Source organism: Cyprinodon tularosa, unplaced genomic scaffold (genome assembly GCF_016077235.1).
Source record: "Cyprinodon tularosa strain WSP-4 unplaced genomic scaffold, ASM1607723v1 ctg867, whole genome shotgun sequence".
Lineage (NCBI taxonomy): Eukaryota > Metazoa > Chordata > Actinopteri > Cyprinodontiformes > Cyprinodontidae > Cyprinodon > Cyprinodon tularosa.
This window is the reverse complement of record NW_024039637.1, coordinates 768862-793315: the sequence shown is the minus strand read 5'-3', so window position 1 is coordinate 793315 and position 24454 is coordinate 768862. Positions and strand designations below refer to the sequence as shown.

The 24454-nt window shown below is 43.4% G+C and overlaps 1 protein-coding gene and 1 long non-coding RNA gene across 2 annotated transcripts in view; both read left to right on the top strand.

Annotated features, from left to right (window-relative positions):
* LOC119775312 overlaps positions 1-9227 on the top strand; it is a 101952-nt gene extending 92725 nt beyond the window's left edge. Inside the window, 6 exon segments of the mRNA XM_038273244.1 lie at positions 650-859; positions 1854-2027; positions 2270-2419; positions 3117-3205; positions 7442-7900; positions 7903-9227. Of these exon segments, the coding sequence (XP_038129172.1) occupies positions 650-859; positions 1854-2027; positions 2270-2419; positions 3117-3205; positions 7442-7900; positions 7903-9200 (2380 nt within the window). The 3' untranslated portion in view covers positions 9201-9227.
* An 826-nt stretch (positions 9228-10053) lies between these two features.
* On the top strand, positions 10054-11249 carry LOC119775331. The gene is made up of 3 exons (XR_005279632.1): positions 10054-10255; positions 10774-10907; positions 11061-11249. It is a non-coding gene; the product is annotated as an uncharacterized LOC119775331 (long non-coding RNA).
* Positions 11250-24454: the final 13205 nt, after the last annotated feature.

Genomic DNA, 24454 nt, shown 5'->3' with positions numbered 1-24454 from the left:
CAGAAGCAGATAGTCTGAACAACAACAACACTGTTCTGTAGTCCAAACAGGAAGTGAACATGATACGTCTCACTAAAAGCAGCAGTAGCACCCTATAGTGGCAGGGAAGGCAGTCATTTTCCTTCCATGCCATGAAATGTGATGACAAACAGGAAAGCAATCTATTTGAGAGCTAAATAAAAGACACCCACAGATGTGCTTCTATTAAATTCTGAGTTTTAGAGTTAACCTACAAAGTCATGACTTCATCATGTCTAAACGTAGACAGACCAAGAGCTTCCAACAACAGAGGAGAATTATGGCTAGGTTGTTATTTTGCACTTGACTTCAAACAAGCTTAGAAGAACACAATGTTTCACAGCTTATCCCACTTTCATACATTCATTTTTAAACATGTTTCAAATATTGCTTTATACATTTTTAGTGCCTAATCACCTTTATTATAACAGTAATCAGTGCTGGATATTAAAGGTAAATTCCCTAAGAAAAAGTTCTGTCAGGGTTCAGTGGAACATACAGTAATTACTGACCCAATATAGAGTTTAAATTTTCATCAAAACAAACTTTGATCATCTTGACTGTTTGTGGATGGAGGAAAGGTGTTTTATCCAAATAACATCAGTTTTTTCTTCTTTATTTTGTTTCTCAGACTTAGATCCTGTAGCCTCTCAGAGAGAACTTGTGAAGTTCTGTTATCAGTTCTTAGCTCTGAGTCCTGCTGTCTGAGAGAGGTTGACCTGGAGAACAACAACCTCCAAGATTCAGGGGAGAAGTTGCGTAATTACCTGAAGAAATCCTCTGCTCCAGAGAAGGCTCTTCTCCCACTGCTGCCAGTGGTCAAAGCTTCAGATAAAGTTCTGTAAGTACTGATAGAATATGGGCTTAGCACTAGGAACAAACATAGTCACTATAGAAGAAGATGATTCCTTCAAAGTGTAACTGTGATTAACTGAACAATATCATGGTCTGATGGTTCTTAGAGTCTATTATATAATCATTCTTTTTCTTGTCTGTTTTCTGTCACTTAGCTTATATTTTGTTTTAACCCCTTTATGTGTCTGCAAACAAATCCAGGTAAAAGGTTGCTCTATAAAAAAAATACCTTATTAAATATTGATCATCTGCCCATGGTTATCATGTGTATGTAGGTGATGATTTACATATTTTGTGTGATGTGACACCTCTTCCAGTAAGGTCCAGTAATTACCTGGTGTCTCCTTCACACACTGATCTGCCTCAGGGTTTTGAAATGTATTGCTTTGCTTCAGAGTTGTGTTATAGATAAAGAGATCACTTGGGACAAACTTTAAATAACACTTCATAACTTTTATGTATGAAATAACCAGGAGACAGAACAACGGAATTTGATATAAAATGTAATCTTACTCAGATCATAGAAATGGCTTAAAATATGCAGAATGGCAGCTGCTCACCTCTGGGCTCACCTCTTAGGAAGTGGCCCTGATTAACAGTTTAAAAGGCATTTTATACATCTCCAGTCTGCAACATCATGATATTTTACATGAGACACATTAGCAGATGATTAGACATCCATGGCTCCAGCCTTATGAAAATAGGACACCGCTCTCATTCCATTTCCAAATCTTTGCCACGTACAAAATGAAGATTATAACTGTATATCCACACAGCAGTTGTCCTAATTAGATTAAAACATAACTTCTGATGCACAACAGGCAGCCCATACCAGGGTGTGATAATTCAATGATAATTATCCTAAAAGTTTCTTAGTTTTTCTTTATTTTATACAACTGATTCATCCGTTCAGTTTAATATACATTTTTGTGTTTGTTTTATTCAATCGTAGTTCTTCATTTCTCTCTCTGTCTCCTCAGACTGAATGACTGTAACCTCTCAGAGAGAAGCTGTGAAGTTCTGGCCTCAGTTCTCAGCAGCCAGTCCTCTACTGTAAGAGAGATGGATCTGAGTAACAACAAGCTGCAGGATTCTGGAGTGGAGCTGCTGTCTTCTGGACTGAAGAGTCCAAACTGCAAACTGGAAACTCTCAGGTTCATACATTTTTAGTGCCTAATCACCTTTATTATAACAGTTATCAGTGCTGGATATAAAAGGTAAATTCCCTAAGAAAAGGTTCTTACAGGGTTCAGTGGAACATAAAGTAATTACTGACCCAATATAGAGTTTAAATTTTTATCAAAACAAACTTTGATCATCCTGACTGTTTGTGGATGGAGAAAAGTTTTTTTTATCCAAATAACATCTGTTTTTTCTTCTTTAACTTGTTTCTCAGACTTAGATCCTGTAACCTCTCAAAGAGAACTTGTCAAGTTCTGTTATCAGTTCTTAGCTCTGAGTCCTGCTGTCTGAGAGAGGTTGACCTGGAGAACAACAACCTCCAAGATTCAGGGGAGAAGCTGCAGGATTACCTGAAGAAAGTTCTGTAAGTAATGATAGAATACGGGTTTAGGCACTAGCAACAAAAATAGTCACTATAGAAGAAGAAGATTCCTTCAAAGTGTAACTGGGTGATTAACTGAACAATATCATGGTCTGATGGTTCGTAGAATCTATTATATAATATTCCTTTTGCTTATGTGGTTTTGGTCGGTTTCCTTATGTTTTGTTGTTCATCCTTCATTTGTCTGCAAACAAAACCAGGTAAAAGGTTGCTCTATAAAAAAAAATAAATATATTGAAAAATAAAAAGCGTAACCTTTGAAGACGTTGCAGTGCTATGATCCAACACTAAGTCAAAAGTTAAGCATTTTATTTTTCCATTTCAAATCTTGCACATGATTTCTTGGAGGGACAATTTGGACTCCTGTCATCTGAGGATGGTCTGTGCCTAGCAGTCAAAGGACTCCCTACTGCATCAGGTATCCCTCTGCCTGATGATGGATTTCCTCTTTTTGGAGTTTTGGGTGTTGTGTCCATCTGATTTGAAAAGAGAAGAATCAATATTCATCCCAGTTTGGATCAGTGAGAGACAGAAACTAGTTAGACAGCAAAGAGATGGTTCTGACCCAACTTCTGATCCTGTGTTTGTGATGGACCTCCATGAACATCCTCAGTTTTAGTAGGACAGACCCACCCTGTTGGTAGTGAACTATTTCAGTGATGAAGAAATGTCTCCACAGACGGAGGAAGAGCAGCAAACTTCAGCGTGGAGAAAGAGATGGAACCAGAGCTGGACAGCTGATGGCCAATAACAGCAGCTGTGCAGCAGGTAAGACTGAACATCTCCAATCAGAGCTTCCTTCTATTGTCTCTGTTGAACCCTGACAACAGATCACTGATTACAGGATTTACAACATGGAATCATTCTAAGAATATGTTGTTTCTGTCATACAGCAGCAGCTGATCCAGACGCTGCCGCTTGCATCCTCAATAGAACTAAGAAAGTGGAGAACATCAGCCCAGTTCTAAAGTGTTTCCACTGACTCCCATATCTCAGAGAATAGACTTTAAAATACCTCTGTTAGTGTGTTCATTAATGAATTAATCAGCAGAAGCAGCTTTTACTTCTATTACCATATACCTATCCAGGAATATGAGCAAACTCCCAAAAACTGTAAAAGTGCTGAAACTATCACCTTCTTTAAATCACAATTAAAAAACTTTTGTCGTCCGGAGGGGTGCATGGGTGGTCGCGCCTGTGGCCGGGGTTCGTGTGTGTCTGTTGTGGGCTGGTTGAGGGCGTCGGGGGGTCCCTTTGGAGTGCCCCCGGGTCGGGGGTGTGGCTTCGCTCTGTTGGGGCGGGTGCGCGGTTTGGGAGTGGAGGGTTGCTCGGTGTTTGGCAGCGGGGGGGGCAGGCCGTGGCCAGCGCGGCCATCCTCCTCTCGGCGGCCCGTGGGCGGTGCAAGGCCGGAGCGGGTTGGGTCATGCTGCTTTCGCGGCGGGGTCGCGTCTGCTGCTTTCTTTTTGCTGCTTGTGCCGGCTTCTGGCAGCTGGGGCGGCCTTGCTGCTCTGGCTCTCTGGCGTGCGCCGGGCGGGGCTGCTCTATCCTTTGTTTTGCCTTGCAGCTGTGTTTGCTGTGGTCGGTGGGGGCGGAGTGGTTTCGTAGTGTTTTTGGGTGGGAGAATCCGCCTGGGGTCTTGGTTGGTGCCGTCGGTTTGTCCATATCAGCCTTCCGGTGTTGTTTCTGTTGGGGCCGCTCGGGCCCCCGCATGCCGGCGGTGCGCTGTCGGAGGGATTCCTGTTCGGCGGGCTTGCTTGTCTCCTGGAGGGCAGGCATGTTGACTTTTCTGGGGAGGAGCATCTGGGTGGAGGGGTCCTTGCGGTGTGGCTGTGGGTGTTGGACACTGGCTTGTTGTGGGCTGGGAGGGGGAGTTTTTTTTGTGTGTGGGGGGGTGTGAGCAGGGGAATCGGAGCTTCGAGTGGGGCTCGGGATTTGCGCTTTACTGTGTTGTGTGGCTTTCTTCTTCTTCGGATTCGTGTTGTGGGACCGGTGTCGGGGGGGAGTCGTTCGGGGGCCGGTGTCGGGGTAGGGGTGCTGGTGCCGGCGCCGGTGGTTTTTGGGCATTGCCCGGCCTTATTGCTGGGTGGGTCTGGGTTGGGTCCTGGGGTCTGGGATCCCTGGGGCGTGTTGCCCTTGGGCAGGGACCCCGGTGGGGTTTTGGGGGTTCGGGTTCTGTGGGGAGTGCTGCTTGGGGTCTGGGCCGGTGTACGCCCGGCTGTCTGCCCCTGCTGCCACGGCCTCTCGTGTGCCGGGGTGTCTCGGGGCCTGTTGGGCTGGGGGGGGCATGGACATTAACACCTATGGCAAATGCTTACCCCCTCACGGGTTTGCACTCTGTAAGTGGGGGAAGGGGAGGGAGGGGGAGTAGGAATGATCTCGGCCTGGATGTCTTCTGTCGCTTGTGTGGTGAGTAGCTTGATTGTTATTGTAGTGGAGGGATTAGATCTCTGGAGGGGGTGGGCGGAGGGGGGGTGATAGTGGGAAGAAGATCTTGGAACGGCTTCGGGTCTGGCTCCCTGTCTTGTTCCTGGTCCATGCTGCCCCCTGGTGGGGCTTCGTCCGGGGTGGGGGCTCTGCGTATTGCGCGTGGGCTGGCCGGCTGGGGTTGTCCCCCCCTTATTTATTTATTTATGATTATTATTTTTTTTTCTTTTTATAATTATTATTTTTTTTTTTTCCTTTCATTTATTTATTTATTTTAATTATTATTTATTGTATTCATTTTTTATTTATTTTTATTTATTTTGTTATTTATTTATTTATTTTTTGGCTCCGTGCCCGGCTGGCTGGTGGGTCCTGCTGCCGGTCCCGTGCCCCCGGGCTACGGTGGTGAAACTGGTGGGGCCCCCCTCTCTGGAGGGGCTCTCGGTGCCTATTGGAGTCAGCGGGGGAGCTGGCTCCCTGGGAGTGCAGCAAGCACCCCAGTCCTTTGCTCCCCATCCCTGAAATCCTCCCTCTGCCTGCTCCATCACTCTGCCACACATGTAGGTTTTTGGGGAGGGGGTCGTTACTGGAGGGCCACACCTTCTGATGACGTCCCCCACCCCAATTTTATTTTGCTTTAAGACACTTCCATCTACATCATTTTCACAACACACATCTATGTAGGGCATTTTTGGGGGTGGGGGTCAGGGCCACCTGGGGAGGGCTTATTTTATGGGCCTCACCACGGTCGGCCTCCTCCATCCCCTCTCGCATCTAGACACTGAGGGTTCAGGGTTGTCGAAGGGGGGGGTGTGCTGGCACCGTCTATCTCCTGGAGGGGGGGTGGACTGTGCCGGACACCCCCTCTTGGTACTCCCAGTTTTAATTACATCTGAGAGCAACACGCAACAACACCACATTCGAGCAGGCGCAGGGAGGATCTGGGTCTTCTTACACCCCTGTTCTCCGGCTGCCGCCCGGAGTCTGGGGAATGGAGGAAGAACGAGCCACCTGGTCCGTGGTTTTGGCTGGGGCCGGCTGCGGGGCCTAGGTGGCCTGCCGGTGGCAGGGCTGTCACCTCTGCTCTCCCCAAAAAAGGTTAGAAGGAGGGGCATGAAGTGCCTGGTTGAAGTGTTTTTTGTTTTGTTTTTTCTTGGGGGGCGTTTCTGGTTGGGTGGCCTGCGCGGGATGGGTGGGCCCCGGTCCTGGGGGGGGCTCTTGCTGGGGGTGGTCCGGTCCGTGTGCGGGGTGGGGGGCCGGGCTTGAAGCAGGAATAAGATGGGTTGGTGGGGTGTTGCCGCTGCCCTCCCCCCACATCCGGATTTTAGGTTCACTTATTGGGTCAACCGATAGTCGATATTATTGAGGGGGGTTTGGGGTAGCGGCGGACGTGGCTCTGCTGCTTTGGCTTCGTACGGTGGGGGAGCGGCATGGTTCGCTCCGCTCTGGCTTTGTGCTGCCCCTCGGGCTGATGGGGGGGGGGGTTAGCGATGGCTGCGGTCTGCTCTCTTGCGGTTTTTGCGCTGGGCGGCTTTTCTGCTCTTGGGTTGATTCTGTGCGCGGTGTGTTCATTGCGCGCTGTTGGCATCGGTCTTGGTGGGGTGGGGCTCTCCACAACCACTATTGAGCATTTTTTCTATGGTTAAAACTTTACATGCACAAGTTCACCCTCACAAACAACTACAGGTGCTAGGCTTCAGGTACTTAGAGATTCACTTCCAAAGAGAAACCCCACATTCATATCTTCAGGTAACACAGAGTACATGTCAGACTTAATATTACTTTAGCGATAGTTTCAAGGTGTTGCTTTATTGTATATCTCGTACCATGTCTTTTGGTTGTGCTGTTCTTTTTACCTCTCGTTACAGGTGATGAAGCAGACTGAAAATGTTTTGTCATTGTCTCCTTCCTATCTCCTCTTTCTTTCATCTTTTCTTCTTTTTTTCTTTTTTTTCCTTCTTCTGTTTTTCTGTTTTACTTACATTGCAGTGTCCATATAAACTGTAAAACTCCCTGCATAATTATAATAAATCAATTTATATGCATGAAACAAGTGGAGCAGTATGGCAATTGCCATACTGCTACACTTGTGAAAGTAAAATCAGTTGGGCTCCTTTTGGCATCAAGACAATTATTCTTATTGCCACAATGCCAGACAGGACACTGTAAAAAATAAATAAATAAATAAAAAAAGGATCAACTAGGACCATTGATGCAGATTATTATAAACAAATACTAGGATGCATCTGATTTTAATGATTAGCATAATGCCATAACTGAGTGGCTAGGCGGCTCCAAGCAGTTCCTGCAGCTCTGCCCAGTTCACCACTGATTAGGGTGTAGGTATAATGTGCAGGAAAACTGGGATACAAGAATTTAGACATTTTTAGATTTTGTTTGTTGCAAGTTTTAGGATTTCCTGCTTGGATGATGCAATGACCTCCTAGCTTAGATTTCTTGGTATAAAAAAATATTAGTTTTCTGTAAATAATAAATGTTTCCATCACAGAATATCAGAAACATGTTTTATTCTTTGTTTGGCTGAAATGTTTCATCTCATTTCTTTGTTTCTTCATTCAGATGTTGATGGTCAATGTCAACATGACCTTAAAGTTTCTCTTAAAGAGAAGTTTGAATGGATTTCTGGAGGCATTGCTAAAGCTGAAGAGAAAACCTTTCTGGATGACGTCTACACAGAGCTCCACATCACAGAGGGAAAGACTAGAGCGGTCAATGAAGAACATGAGGTCAGAAGGATTGAAGCATCAATCTGTGAACAAAACAGACCAGGAAAAACAATCAGACCAGAAGACATCTTCAATCCACCTGGAGGAAGGGATCGGATCAGAACCGTGATGACGATGGGCGTGGCTGGCATTGGGAAAACAGTTTTAACACAGAAGTTCACTCTGGACTGGGCTGAAGGCAGAACCAACCAGAACATCCAGTTCATATTTCCATTCACATTCAGAGAGCTGAATGTTCTGAAAGAGGAAAAGTTCAGTTTGGTGGAACTTGTTCATCACTTCTTTACTGAAAAGGAATCTGCAGCTTTGATCACTTCCAGGTTCTGTTCATCTTTGATGGTCTGGATGAGAGTCAACTTTCTTTGGACTTCCATCGCAATAAGATCCTGACTGATGTTGCAGAGTCCACCTCAGTGGATGTTCTGCTGACTAACCTTATCAGGGGAAAACTGCTTCCCTCTGCTCTCCTCTGGATAACCACACGTCCTGCAGCAGCCAATCAGATCCCTTCTGAGTGCGTTGGGATGGTGACAGAGGTCAGAGGTTTCAATGACCCACAGAAGGAGGAATACTTCAGGAAGAGATTCAGAGATGAGGAGCTGGCCAACAGGTCCATCTCCCACATTAAAAGATTAAAAAGTCTCTTCATTATGTGTCACATTCCCGACTTCTGCTGGATCATTGCTGATGTTCTGGAGGGTTTCTTGGAGACCAGAGATGGAGGAGAGCTGCCAACGACCCTGACTGGGATATACATCCACTTCCTGCAGCTTCAGATCAAACAGAAAATGATCAAATATGATGGACATAAGACAGAGTTCCAATGGACTCCAGAGAACATCAAGATGGTTCAGTCTCTGGGAAAACTGGCCTTTGAAGGGCTGCTGGAAGTAAAAGTGATCTTCTATCAGTCAGACCTGGAAAAGTGTGGCATCAACATCAAAAAGGCTTCGTGGTTCTCAGGAGTGTTCACTGAGATCTTTAAAGAGGAGAAAAAGATGGACAACACCTCAGTCTACTGCTTTGTTCATCTGAGCTTCCAGGAGTTTTTGGCTGCACTCTACTTGCTCCACTGCTTCACCAACAGGAACACAGAGGTGGTGGAGAACTTCCTGGGAGAAAAATACACAGAAACATCTCTAGAGGACTTTATGAAGAAAGTCATGGAGAAATCCCTCAGGAATAAAAATGGCCACCTGGACCTGTTTGCTCGCTTCCTTCATGGCCTGTCTGTGGATTCCAACCACAGCCTCTTAGGAGGCCTGCTGGGTCAGATCGAGAACAGTCCAGAAACCATCCAGAGAGTCATCAACAATCTGAAGAAGATTAACAATGGTAGATTATCTGTTGTTAAAACCATCAACATCTTCCACTGTCATCAGGAAATGGGGGACCTCTTAGATTATCGGAAGATCCAGGACTTCCTGAAATCAGAGAAGTATGTCCCAGAGATCCTGTGCTCAGCTCTGGCCAACATACTGCAGATGTCATGGGAGGTCATGGATGAGTTAGACCTGGAGAAGTACAACACAACAGAGAATGGACGTTGGAGACTGTTTCCAGCTTTGAGTAACTGCAAAAAGGCTCGGTGAGTCCAGATGTCTTCATTGTGTGATGCTGATTCAGCTCTATTGTCCTCCTCTCAGCCATTGGCTGTTAAAGACAGAGAGGAACCATGATCCGAAAATATGCTGAAGGTTAAAGAGAAAATAGATGAATAGAAAATCTTTGATGCTTCTTGGTTGATTTTTGATCCTAACATCTAACATACTACTGTTAGGATATTAGTATGAAGGTAAATATGTGCCAAAATGAACGAACTTGTGAATTTAATGTGAAAACTTGAGAATGCAATGTGAGAATTTGTACCACAAAAATCTGAACTTGTATGCCAAAATGTTCTGCTGTAAAGAAAAACCGCACACACACAAACTGAATTTGAAGTTGCACTAAAAGAAATATCAGGCAAGAACATGTAAAAAAAAATTACACTTGTCAGTCCAATCTTCACCTGAAGAGGATTTTCACTCAAATCTGATTTAAATTTGAATGCACAAAAAAACTATTTACTGGTGTGTTCATATAGTTTTACACAAATAAAATTACAGCTGACAAATGATTATTGATAGTTTATTTGTAATTATTATTTTTTTGCATATGTTAATCTTGCATTACAACCTCAATTTAGCCATTACAGCTTCTTGAATCTGCTGCTTCAAGAACACAAACGCGCTCTCGCGAGACACAGCACGTTGACACCGCGCTTTGACTTTTGTCACATTTCTTGCGAGATATTTGTGCCAAAACGAACTTGTGTTTGAAGATGTGAGAGCAAATGTGGGGGGGAAGGGGGGGGGGGGGTGTTCTATAGGCCAACCAATCACAGGCTGCGTCTCAATTCGCAGGCTGCGTACTTCCTGGTGCACTTCCTGGTTACGACACGACGTCATCACGTTTACCCCAAAAACAGCGCCAAACAAAATCCGACAGTTCGAGAAATACGGAAAGAAACAACAAAAACAAAGAAATATATATGGAATTTTTTTTTTTTTTTCTTGTTATTGGAGGAGGAGAGTCGCTTTGACGGCTTCGGCGGCAGCAAAACCTGCGACGGATTTTTCTCAGGCTGGCAGAGCGCAGTGGAGAGGTAAGATCTACCTGCTATTCTAACCCACAGGGGCCTGCTAATGATCAGAATATACCAGTTATTAAATAAACGCTTGTCAGCAGATTGATGAATATGTTTGAATATCAAATTTTATATTTATTTTTAAGTTTGTAATTTATTTGTTTGTAACTTTAGTAATTTGAATTGAATACTTAAATGTGTACAAACCCTGTAAATAACTGACTTGAATAACTACTTTCACCATTACTAATGTTTTGTTGAGAAGCCAAACTGTTGAGAAATAAATCATTTTTTGTCTAAATTGTTATCCCCTTACTGCCTGATTTTATTTGCGATTACTGTATATATATATATATATATATATATATATATATATATATATATAAACATAATACAGGAAAAAAATAAAAATATAAAAACGAAAAAATAAGTTAAATAGTGGATCTAGATTAAGTAAATTTTAATTTCTAATAAATCATGTAATAAAGATAGATGACTGAATAAAAATAAATATTTTTGTCTATTTTTTTCTACAGGTCAAAACGGCATGTGCTGACATGCACAACATCTGCCTGGGAGCTGGTGATATCACGGCCCCAGAGGATGAGGAGGGGAGAACGTGTTGGAGGCAGTCAGTGGTGCTCCATGGAGGGACCAGCTGTCTGCCAAGGTGTCTGCCCCTGGAGGAGGGTCTACCCGACCACCATTACATTTAGATTGTCACATTTTAGCACATTTTAATCACATTTTAGCTGTTATTTCAGGGTAATGAAAACAGTTTTAGTAAAGTCATTATTTTCTTCGTCATTTTAAACTTTTTTAGTAACATGGCAGCCGTCAATTGGGGCAGCTGTCGATTGGGTCAGCCCTGCAAACCCTGATGGATGATGTGGTGAACAGTGGAGAGAGGCACCCCCCACCCCCCAGATGATGTCCCACTCACAGTCAGAAGACTCCAAGGTCATCTGTGTGGCATCGCATCCAGTCCAGCAGCACCACCAGGGACTCCTGCTCAGTCACAATTGTATATATATATATATATATATATATGTTCTCTAGTAATATTTACTGTATATCTTCTGTAAATAGTTGTAGTAGTTAATTTTAAAGGCTAATTTCAATACTTAAAAATGTTTTTAATAGTTTATTGTAAATACTTGCTTCTCTAAAAATAAACTGATGTCACTGAGAAGTTGTTCTAAGTTTACTTAAATTATAAAGAAGTGATGAAACAGATAAAAGACTTTAAGAACACACCGACAACAATAACTTTTATAAACAATTTAATAATTTAATTTAATAACAGCAACACATAACCTGAACTTGTTAAAAAAAAAAACACCAAAAATAATAATGTCTGTCCACCATCCTCTCCAATAAATGAAATAATCTGTCCATCCTATCCCGCTTCCCTCTGCCATCTGATATCCTCCCTGATTAAATCCACCAACTCGTCTCTCCTTCTTCTCTTGCTCCTTTCCCTCCTCTCTCCTGGCCTCTCATCCTCATTCTCTTCCTCATTGTCAACCTGGTGCTGCTCAGCCTCTGTAGCACCTGGCCCTGCTGTGTCCTCAGGGATGGAGGCAATTAAAACAGGTGGGGCATTAGGGGGCCTCTGTCCTAATACCTCATCCATGAGGACAAACCAGGACCAGGTGGCAGCAGTAGGCTTCCCACTGACCCCCTGTTTTCTGTAGTGTTTCTTTAAAGCTACAAAAAAGGAAGGTTTCATGATTTGGATGGATTAATGAAATTCTACAGAAAAAGACTTTGGAATGGTAACCTGGAGATTACTTTTTTAAGCTTACTCAAAATTAACATGAATATAATAAATGTAAGATGTAATTTCCCTACACACACACACACACACACACATATATATATATATATATGTATGTGTGTACATTATCCAAACCTGAACATACTTTTTTTTTTTAAGTTGTCCCACACAAGGATCACTTCTATCACAAATATGAGATTTACAAAAAGTGGCATCTGGGCATCATTTGATGTGATCAAATTATTATATATTTGTACGTTGGTGTTTGAACAGGACTTATTTTAACTTGTGTGACTTTTACATAGAAATGCAACATGTAGATGGAATTCTGCCTCAACTCTTCCCTCCATCCGACTGCAGCAGTATCTTTGGCCCCGATGATGAAGTGGTCATTTTATCCACTCCTCTGTCTGCTCCCTGGAACAAAATGACATGTAAAGCATATTTCTGTTAAGTCAACAGGCTAAATGACTGTTCTGTATAATTACACTGGTATTGTTCTTCAAGCGAATTATACTTTAAACCTTATTATACTGTACTGTAAATTAACTATACATTATTGAGTATTAAAACAAAACGTTTGCAGTATTAACAGCCCAGTACAGCTGGACTAATGTTATTTCTTCAGCTGCATTAAGCTTTAAAAGTTCTAATACTTTGTAATAAACTGTTTGAGAATAAATAGATCTGATTAGAGAGGGATACGGCTATCAGTACAGTAAGATGTAGGTTAAAATAAAAAATAGTGACATTTGTATGAAGGCTTTTAATTGTTGATGAACATCACGTATCAACAGGTTAGCTTTAAGCTTTAGCTTTAGCTGGTCCTACACATCCCGGTGGCTCTGTTACCGTCAAGTATTTTAATAGATGTTCATTTAAAAAAAGCAAAAACAAACTACCGTACTTACATTTAAAGGTGTTCTCCGCTCTACTGCCGGCGCTGCTGCTGCTTTCGGTTGTCCGTAACTTCAAGAAAATCCGACTTTCTTCTTCTTTTTCTTCAACTACTAAAAAAAAAAAAAAAGAAGCCAGGAAGTGCTCCAAAGGCGTCCTCCCAAGTACGCAGCCTGTGATTGGTTGGCCTATAGAACACCCCCCCACCCCCTACACACACATTTGCTCTCACATCTTCAAACACAAGTTCGTTTTGGCACAAATATCTCGCAAGGAATGTGACAAAAGTCAAAGCGCGGTGTCAACGTGCTGTGTCTCGCGAGAGCGCGTTTGTGTTCTTGAAGCAGCAGATTCAAGAAGCTGTAATGGCTAAATTGAGGTTGTAATGCAAGATTAACATATGCAAAAAAATAATAATTACAAATAAACTATCAATAATCATTTGTCAGCTGTAATTTTATTTGTGTAAAACTATATGAACACACCAGTAAATAGTTTTTTTGTGCATTCACATTTAAATCAGATTTGAGTGAAAATCCTCTTCAGGTGAAGATTGGACTGACAAGTGTAATTTTTTACATGGTCTTGCCTGATATTTCTTTTAGTGCAACTTCAAATTCAGTTTGTGTGTGTGCGGTTTTCCTTTACAGCAGAACATTTTGGCATACAAGTTCAGATTTTTGTGGTACAAATTCTCACATTGCATTCTCAAGTTTTCACATTAAATTCACAAGTTCGTTCATTTTGGCACATATTTACCTTCATAGTCTGTTAGGACCTATCAGTCCTGCTGTGGCTGTAGTCTTCCTGGATTTCACCCACGTCCTCAGGTATCATCAGGTAGGTTGGGATCCGGCTCGAAGGACCAATTTAATTTCAGGTCTAAGCACCTAAAACATCATACATTCATACAGGGAAAGAAAAAGGCACAGAGACAATTACCATAAATTCCGGACTATAAGCCGCTACTTTTTTCGCGCTGTTTGAACACTGCGGCCTATAATACAGTGCGGCTGATACATGTTTTTTTTCATGGTGCTGCGGGATGAAGAGGACCACGAGTGCTCAAGTGAGAGGGACAAGGATGAAACTGAAGTCAGTGACAGCATCCTGAAGCTGTTCCATTCAGACACCGAGGAAGAGGACGTTGAGGGTTTAAGTGCGCAGGAAGAAGAAGAAAGTGATTAATGACTTTTCCTGGTCGGCTGCAATGTTCTGTGCATTGTTCAATTAAAAGTATATGCAGCGTTATTTGCGTGTTACCGACACATATGTATATTTAAATGTGTTACAGGTAGTTTGAAAAAAAAAGCATTCATAAAATGTACCGTATTTGATTGTTTTATCATACGGATTAAATGAAACATTAAAAAATGCTCACGTGTAATATCTTTATCTTTATTTGTAAATATCTCATACAACGTTGGAGACAACCTGCGGATTAAAATCCGGTGTGGCTTATAAAAGTACAAAATTTATTTTCTTTCTAAAATTAGTGCGTGCGGCTTGTAATCAGGTGCGCTCTATAGTCCGGAATTTACAGTAATTTAGTTTTAATCACAAGGAGAGTAGGAAGAGACTGCCAGCTACAGATCTCCAACCCACTCTGCCGGTCTCAGCATCATCCTCGCAATTTATTCAGGGTTTTCTCTCATACAACAGCTGAGACTGCACTAAGGGGGGGAGAATCAAGATAAGGATTTCAGTTGAGGTTCAGTCATAATTTAAGTAGTTGTAGCTGTTGACCAAAGTGCAGCAGGGGTAATGCTGCTCGTAAATCAACTACAACCTCCCCAAAAGCAAGTCCACAAATCACAGTATACTTTAGAAAAGGTGGCTATGATCACATGCACATAGCACACAGCTTTATGCATTATAACACTACACAGCTCCATTTTCTTTAGGACCTTATTAAGGTGAGAGTTGGCACAGCAATGACTCACTGGGAAACTGAGTTTAAAGCTTTGACAGAACTACTGCTAGTTTTCCCAGTGAGACTTTCAGACTGGTCTGGAAATAAAATCAGTAAGATTTTCTCCTCCACTGGTACTTTAGTCTTCCAGCCCTACCTGCTGGGATTTTTTTGCACTCATCCTCCCAGATTAGATGGTCTTCATCCTCCTCATCATCATCACATCCTTCCCTCTTCCAGCCTTACAGGAGAAGCTTGTTAGGAACCATCACAGGTTTGACATCAGTAACCTTGATTGAGTTAAAGGAGGGAACAAGGCTGCACTCTCTGCTGATCTCACTGCTCTGCAGCTTCTCATCTCCAATGTTGGACATGTCTGTGGGGCTGTGGAGAGAGGAGAAGTTAGGAACTGATAATTATTCAGTGTTTCCCACAGGATTTTAGGACTCTGTGGTGGCAGAGTATCTGACCCTTGGGGGTTTTCATGTGTGCACATTTTTAAGCATGGTGTATCCCACTTAAGTGCATATTTGAGGCCACGGATGTAAATTGTTTTATATAAACATACTTTGATAAATAAGAACTTACAAAGGCATATCAGAAGTAATTTAAATTTTATAAAAAACACTGGCGTTCTGATCCTCGGCTGAAGAAGCTGGCTCTTGGGACATGGAATGTCACCTCTCTGGTGGGGAAGGAGCCTGAGTTAGTGAGCGAAGTTGAAAAGTTCCAACTATAGATAAGCTAATGAAGATTCTAAGTCATCCAGGTCATAGTCATTCGGTAAAGGTTTAGAAAAAACGATCCACTTGACTTGGTTTCCAAGGTTTGAAGGTGTTTTGCTTCCACTCCAGGAAGCTTTCTCAATTGAAATGTCTGGGTCCTGCAGTGAGTTTGAGGCTTTATATAGACAAGGCCTTGTATTGCTTGGAAACATGCAAATTGAAACCCAACGAGCGAGTCGTTTGGTTCCATTGTTGGCCTGTAATATCTGAAACCTGTCTATGATTGTTGGTCATTAAAGGAGGGATGGTTCACCTGGCTGAAGAGAGGTGGTACTTTCTTCCTTTGTGATGAAGTGGGGGTTGTGATGATACCTGGAAGGGATGAACTGAATTGTAGGTGTTTAGAAGCTGGAATCTGAGTCCACCACCTCTGTTTAAAGTTGTTTTTCTCTCTTAAAGGCACACTATGCAACATTTTTCAGTTAATTAATGTGTTCCATAACGTTTTGGATGATTAAATGAGTCATTTCAGGTTGAACAAAGGTATTTTCGGCCGCCCTGGTGGTCTGTGGGGGAAATACCGCACTTGCAATTGCAGGAGCACCGACCCGCACCCACAGGCTCAGAAGTCTCGCGAGAGTCGGTCTTGCTTTACGGCGAGAACTGCTACACCCCCCAGTTAAAAGCATGCTCGTTGCTAGCACAGTGGGGATCTTTGTGCAGTGCTGCTTTCACACCGGACGCAGCAAAATCACGTCTGCTGCTTCATTTTTACTGCTTGTACCAGTTAGTTCTGACGCGCGGCTGAAGCAGCTTTGCTGCTCTGGCTGCGCGGTGCAAAAGTGTGTCTGACGCGCGTTGGGCGGAGCTTCACTATCCTTTCTCTGCCTTGCAGCTATATTTGCTGTGATCAGTGGGAATAAAGTAGTTTTAATATGTTTTTAAGTGAGAAAATACACCTGAAAACGTAATCAGTGCAGTCAGTTCATTCAGATTATCCTCCTGCCTAACAATATTTTTTCTGTCGGAGCCGCTCAGACCCCCACATACCAGCGGTGCGCCGACAGTAGGAATCCATTCATCGGCAGCCTCTGGCCAGGTCGCCTCCTCGCGGTTCACCACGGCAGCTGGTAGGTGTTTTTCATCTAAATAATCCAAACTGCAGGCAGCAGGATAATAAAAGCGAACATATTCTGCTGGCAGATTTCTGCATTTTAAGTTAATTTAGGCGTCAATAAACTGTTTAAGAGGAGTGATCATCAGCGCTGTGTCTCTCTCCCTGCCAGCTCCCAGATCAGCTTCTCTGATTGGTTGACGCGGTGCGTCGAGCAGCAAAAGTTCAATTTTTCCATCTCGAGCAGCAGCGCATTTGCGGCGCGTCAGATGCTTAGTCATTCGTTGCGTTCGCCTGTCTGCTAAGCTCAAAACAACCGCGCCTGGCTTGACGGAGAAACCAGGAGAACAGATTGTGCATATTTACGAGAGTGCACTTTTACTTTCGCCCTCTGGGGGGAGCCTCACTGGAAAATCAACACCGGTTGCATAGTGTACCTTTAACATAGATGGCTTCCTTCACGCCCCTCTCAAATCACCTATCTTCTTTATGCAAAATGTGAACATTCTGGTCCTCAAAAGAATGTCCTTTGTCCACAAGGTGTAGATGTACTGCAGTCTTGTCCAGAGGAGGTCGCTCTTTTGTGTTGGGCCATGCGTTTGTGAAGAGGTTGTTTGGTTTCTCCAACATAAAAATCAGAGCATTCCTTGCTGCACTGAACAGCATATACCACACAGCTCATATTCGGTCTGGGGGGTTTATCTTTAGGATGCACTAGCCTCTGTTTTAGGGTTTTGTTGTTTTGATAGTTGGACTTACCTCGATGCATTGCTCTGGCTTGGAACCAGTCTCCTTGAGAGGGGCCGGACATTCTTCCACTCTGGAGTTCCCCCTGGTGAGAGGCACCAAGCAGGACTCAGTATTCTTGTTGCCCCTCATCATGGTGCCTGTACGTTGAGGTTCACCTCGGTGAACGAGAGGGCTGCGTCCCACCTCATACGTGTAGGGGGACAGGTTCTGACTGTTGTTTGTGCTTATTCGCCAAACAGAAGTTCAGATTACCCACACTTTTTGGAGTCTTTAGAAGGTGTACTGGAGAGTGCCCTTCCTGGGGACTCCCTTGTTATTCTGGGGGACTTCAATGCTCATGTGGGCAATGACAGTGACATCTGGTGAGGCTTGTTTGGAAAGAATGGCCCACCTGACCTAAACACGAGTGGTGTTCTGTTATTGGACTTCTGTGCTCGTCATGGATTGTCCATAAAGAACACCATGTTTAGGCATAAGGGTGTCCAAATGTGCTCTTGGCACCAGGACACCCTCGGCCATAGTTTAATGATCGACTTTGTTGTTGTTTCATCTGACCTGCGGCAGCATGTCTTGGACACTTGGTGAAGAGAGGGACAGAGCTCTCCACCAACCATAACCTGGTGGTTAGTTGGCTCCGATGGTGGGGGAGGATGCCGGTCAGACCTGGTAGGCCCAAAAGTATTGTGAGGGTCTGTTGGGAACATCTGGCAGAGTCCCCTGTGAGAAGGAGCCTTAACTCCCATCTCCGGCAGAGCTTTGAACACGTTCCCATTGAGGTGGGGGACATTGAGTCTGAGCGGACCATGTTCCATGCCTCTATTTTTGAGGCGGTTAGTCGGAGCTGTGGCTGCAAGGTTGTCAGTTGCGGCGGCAACCCTCAAACACGCTGGTGGACACCAGCAGCGAAGGAACATGTCAAGCTGAAGAAGGAGTCCTATCGGGCTCTATTGACCTGTGGGACTCCAGAAGCAGCTGAAATGTACCGGCAGTCAAAGCAGCAGGTGGCTCGGCTGGTCGCTGAGACAAAAACTTGGGCGTGGGAAGAGTTCGGAGAGGTCATGGAGAAAGACTTCCATACGGCTTTGAATCGATTCTGGTCCATGATCCGGCTTCTATGGAGGGGGAAGCAGTGCAGTACCGACACTATTTATAGTGGGAGTGGTGTGCTGCTGACCTTGACTCAGGACTTCATATGTCGGTTGGCGAAGTACTTCGAAGACCTCTTTAATCCCACCAACACATCTTCCATTGATTAAGCAGAGCCTGGGGGCTCCTGGTTTGGGTCCTCCCATCTCTGTTGCGGAAGTTACTGAGGTGGTTAAAAAGCTCCTCGAAGGCAGGGCTCCAGGGGTGGATGAGATTCGCCCTGAGTATCTTTGGGCTCCGGATTTTTTGGGGCTGTTGACTAACGCGGCTCTGCAACATTGCGTGGACATCAGGGGTAGTTCCCCCGGATTGGCAGACTGGGGTTGTGGTCCATCTATTTAAAAACAGGGACCAGAGGGTGTGTTCCAACTACAGAGTAATCACACTATTAAGCCTCCCTGGTAAGGTCTATGCCGGGGTTCTGGAAAGGAGGGTATGTCAGATAGTCGAATCTCGGATTCAGGAGGAGCAGTGTGGTTTTCGTCCTTGCCTTGGAACACTGGATCAGCTCTATACCCTCAGCAGGATTCTGGAGGGTGCATGGGAGTTTGCCCAACCAGTTGGTTGGATGGATGGGTGTATAGATGGAATAAAACAATACAAAAACTCACTCACTCACTAACTCGAAGAAGCAATCTTTTAAACAATACAATCGAATGAACAAACATTTTTGGACAGGCTATATTTAGAAACTATTCACATAATCTGCACCCAGGTGCTGAGCATTAAATTTTTCTGGGCTTTTTAAAAAAAGCTTCAGAGATCTGACATAATTAAAGTCTCCATGACTGGGTCCATTAATTGAGATCCTCAAGCATGCAGCGAGGTGTTCCCCCTGAAGCTGGTTGCGGAGATCTGATTTCACCTAATAACGGTTTTAACCACCACTGACCATGGAGGTCCAAAAGTTATGCTGCGTTCTCACCAAAAGCAGCAGAGGCAACAGGAGCAGCTAGTTTCCATGCAAAGTCAATGGTTGACGCATGTCAAGTCACAGCAAAAGGTCCCGCAGCGTGTTTTGAGCAGCCGGAGCTCCGCGTCGGGAGCGTTTAAGCATTGCAGCTGCTGCTTGAGATGGAAAAATTGAAATTTTGCTGCTCGACGCGCCAATCAAAGAAGCTGATCTAGGAGCTGGCAGTGAGACAGACACATCGCTTTTGATGCAGATCACAATGATCATTCCTCTGAAACAGTTTATTAATGCCTAAATTAACTTAAAATGTTGAGACCTGTTGGCAAAATATGTTAGATTTTATTATTCTGGTGCCTACAGTTTGAATTACGTACACAAAAACTGTCTTCCAGCCGCCACGGCAAATCTCAAAGAGGGGACCGGGAACATCTGACCTGTAGAAGATGTGAAATCATAGGCCAGTTCAGGCTCTGTCACCTCCATCAGGTTCATGAATAAAGTCATGAAATGAGTGACTGGAGTCTGACCTGAGTCAGACCTCTGAGCAGTTCATTCTTCTCTCTAGAATCACCAGTAGTGTCCTTCATCCAGCTCAGTCAGCCTCTTCATCAGTTGCATCAGCTCCTTTGAGTCTGACGCTGCCGCTCCATCAGATGCTGCAGAGAAAACTTAAATTTCCTTCAGACTGATAGAAGATCTGCAGTATCTGACTGCAGATGAATGTCCAAGGTTTCCTAGGAAGGAGAGCCAGTTGACTGTTCAGTCAGGAGGTCATCTGGATGTTGGAGGGCTGGTTACAAATGAAACTGCTTTGATTCTGGTCCTATCCAGAAGATAGCCATATCCTAACATAGACATCTAAATAGATTTAGTCACTTCTGTTGTTTTACTAGAAGGACTTCAAAATGTGCTTTAATCCAATCATTTCTTGCACAGATGAATTCTCCTGTCCAGAGTGGATCCTGCCTCTCAGCCATTGGCTGTTAAAGACAGAGAGGAACCATGATCCGAAAAGATGCTGAAGGTTAAAGAGAAAATAGATGAATAGAAAATCTTGGATGCTGCTTGGTTGATTTTTGATCCTCAATATCCAACATGCTAATGTTAGGATATTAGCTTCATTGATTAAATCATTCTGCATGAATGGTTGTTTGTCCTGTGTGCCTCTGTGTTGCCCTGCGATAGACTGGCAACCTGTCCAGGGTGTACCCTGCCTCTCGCCCATTGACTGCTGGAGATAGGCACCAGCACCCCTCGCGACCCCACTTTGGGACAAGTGTGTAAAGAAAATGGATGGATGGATGGATGGATTAAATCATTCCTTCCTCTTCCATGGAAATAATGTTGGTCTTGATGAAGATCTTCTGTGGATCCATATTGTTCCTGCAGCAGACAGCAGTTAGAGCTCAGCATGAAGAAAATGGGAGGTTTGCTAACAGGCAGCTAAGATGGCTGCTGCTAAAACCTTCTGTGTTCTTATGTGAACATGAAGCCTGAGCTGTTTGAACCTGTTGCTTAGCTTCTCTGTTTTTCTCCATTACTGTGGTTCAATGGAGCTTCTAACCAAAGCAGAGACACAGCAGGACTGCAGCTGAACCAGGACCTGAAGAGACTGAAGAGATTATCTGTGGTGTCAAACACAGTACATTGATGTGGAGAGCAGATGATGACATCACTGTTAGCTCATCATGTTTTAGTATGTGTTTATCATCCAGATTGTCTGATTTAATTAGAACTGACTTTATTTCTCCTCTAATAACAGGCTTGGTGGCTGTGAGCTCTATAGGTTGGAATGTGAAGTTTTGGCCTCAGCTCTGAAGTCCAACCCTCATCTGACTGAAGTGGAAATAGAGACAATCGGTGGACACAGGGAAATCTTTGGAGACTCTGAAATAAAGCATGTGTGTGAGGTACTGAAGAGTTCAAAATGCAAAGTGAAGACACTGAGGTGGGTTTTCTCTGTTTATTCAAACCAAATAATTCACTGATACTTTAATACTGATTTTAATTCATCATTTTATTTTTATATATTTTCTTTAAAAACAGCTGCTGTCCAAATGTCAGAATAACATTTCTCAGACCTTTTACCTTGTAAATTTATTATTTCCCTGTTCCAGATGTTCTAAATATTGAACTTTATTTTCCAAATGTTTTAAACTGATGGACAAAAGCTATGAAAACCATCAAATTATGTTAAGTAATGGAGATGGAAATGTTTCAGTTTGATTTGGGAAAGATTCAGATGAGGAGACAAGATAAGATGGCTTTATTTCTCATTTCTAAATCACATCTTTCCATCCAGAATGACATTTGGTTCCTCTAGAGTAGAACCAGAATGACAAACATGTTAGAATAACTAGAATAAAATAAGAAGATATAAAAACGAAGAAAAGACAAGGACAATCTGTCAGCTGTCAGAGTCACTTGGAGTCACAAATACTTATTACTGAACTTAAGCAGCTTTTCGTTTCTGACTCATTTAATTATTATTTACTTCAGTGTTTATTTTTCAGAATCCTTTTTCCTTCCTACATTTTAAGCCAAATATCTGAACTTTCTACTCCTTTCTTTCTCCAAACTGGCTCATTTCTTCTCTCCATATTGATAAGGACATGACATAAGAGCTGCAACAAAACAGGGAAAACCAGGAAGAGAATCTGTCCAGTTGGAGCCCAGTTAGTTTGTAGAAAAACACTGATAGAGACATGGATGAAGACAGGAGGCTGGAGACATTGATGGATCAGATTGTGAGAAGCAGACGTTCCCTGTCTATTCTCCCTTTATTAGGGAGGAAATGTCCATGTTGATTCTGTTTGCAGCTTTGCTGTGAATAGCAGAGCTCTAAAAGGATTCAGCTGCTGATGAAGGACTTCTGTTGACTTCAGTCTATATCATCCTGTCTGAAGTTAGAATCTAGAACCAAACTAGACCCAGTCAGGATTTTATGTTCTCTCTACCAACACAGCGAGAAAAGGACCAAAAATAGTATTTTTTTCTCAGCAAAAAAAAAAAAAAAAAAAAAAAAACATTTGAAGAATCATTAACCTCATAACATCCACCTCATTTTGGGTAATCCTCACCTATTTTGCATACTGAAATGAAAAAGCAAATAACTACTGGGTACTGTAAGCCCAAATTACATGTGCAATACATTATTTGAAAGCTAACAGCCTCTAGTTTCTGAATAAATAAATTAAACTTAGGTGAGTACAACACAGACCAACCTGCATCACTTCAAACATGACTCAAAGTTGTTTTTGTTTTATTCTTGGAAATGATAGGTCTTTTTGAACAGCAGTAATAAAGACATTCTTGAGAAAAAGCAGGTTTTACTGTATTATATTTGTTCTACATCATGTCAAACACACATGCAGAAAATTTCAGACCTCTAGCTATAACAGTTCCAGAGCTATGGGGCTTTGAACTTTTGGTGTCAGCTTGGAGCTGCGTGCAATGGCTCCACCTGCTGCTAAAAATTTTGCCGGTGGAATTTTATGCATTCTCAATTATTACCCCCACTTAAGGTCCACCAGGTCACCGGCGACATTGTGCTGGAATGTTTTAATGGAAAGTTTTAATCTGCATCATGTTGAATTCATCACAAATCTTTGATTCTTTATTCAGGTTGTGGAACAGCAATTTGTCAGAGATTGGCTGGGCTTCTCTGGGCTCAGCTCTGGAGTCTAATCCATCCATCCTGACAGAACTGAACCTGGTCCAAACCAATCTGGACCCTAGAATGAAGGAGCTCTGTGGGTTTCTCCAGTCTCCCCTCTGCACACTACAGACATTGACGTAAGATGTAATTTATTTGTTTATTCTAATAACATTACAGTGCAAATATCAGTGTGAAGGTTAATCACTGAGCTAGTAAAGGATTGCATAGACTGATCATAAAAAATTCAGAGGCCTTGCTGCCATTAAAGGCACTGGCCTTACAGTTAGGGAGAAAAAAACCCGAAAGAAAATGGATCACAATTGGTAAAGGGAGGAAAAAAACATGTCCCAGTTTATTCTTTGCAGGATTCAGTTGGAGAATGCACACAACCTCCACATCTAGCAGGAGGAATGATGGAGGGGATGAGGAGAGCATATATTATATCTGAGCTTCAGTGTTTCTGCTTGTGTGTCCAAGTTAGTCTGTGAGTACATTTCCTGGGTCCATTGTCCATGATAGTACGATGTAGTATAATGTTCATCAAACCAGCCACATATGTAGAAGGTTCTCAGATGTCCTCAGGGAAGGGAGGGGGGCAGAGCGTCATGTTTACATTTCATCCAGGGAGAGTTGAGTAGATCAGGCCTCTGAAGGCCAATGAGGAGCCTGATTTCAGATGCAACAGATTGTTCAGGTCTGGTGGGCGGCTGATTTTTCTGCCAACCTTGAAAGCTAGTAATCCTTTATGTATCTGAAGAAAAATGTCCTGTCTGGACAGGAGGGTCCCCCTTACCATGTCTTCCTATAGGGTTAAACATTAATCAATTGTATTGAGAGACCAGCTCAGCAGATCCATAATTCACTTTTGGAAGTTTCAAAAAGAAAAGTAAAAAAAGGCTCCAAAAGAAGAGAGACCCAGAGCTGAAGCAGGTAAGACAAGGGAGGCTGCAGGACACAGAGAAAAAGGCTCCTCCTTCACTGAAAGCAAGTCAGCTCTCAGTGAAGGAGGAGCCTTTCTTGCCGTCCCTCTCCTGGCCTCAACAGCTGAACAGTTAGATACTACAGCATCAATAACAATTAAAGCCGCAAGCGGCATCGCGCGGCCCTCACAGCTCGCACCGCCTGGCCTGTCGCAAAACGCGGGAGCCAAGCGACCGCCGCCTCCTCGCTCCTCCCCAGCCAGCAAAACAAGTTCCACGCTTTACCTCTGGACCCACTGGAGACAACCACAGCTTTGGTCAGGACTAGGACAAAAGACAATATCTGGGACAAACTCATCCATCAGATAGATGCTGCGGCCATCTCAGTTGGTGGGTCTAAAG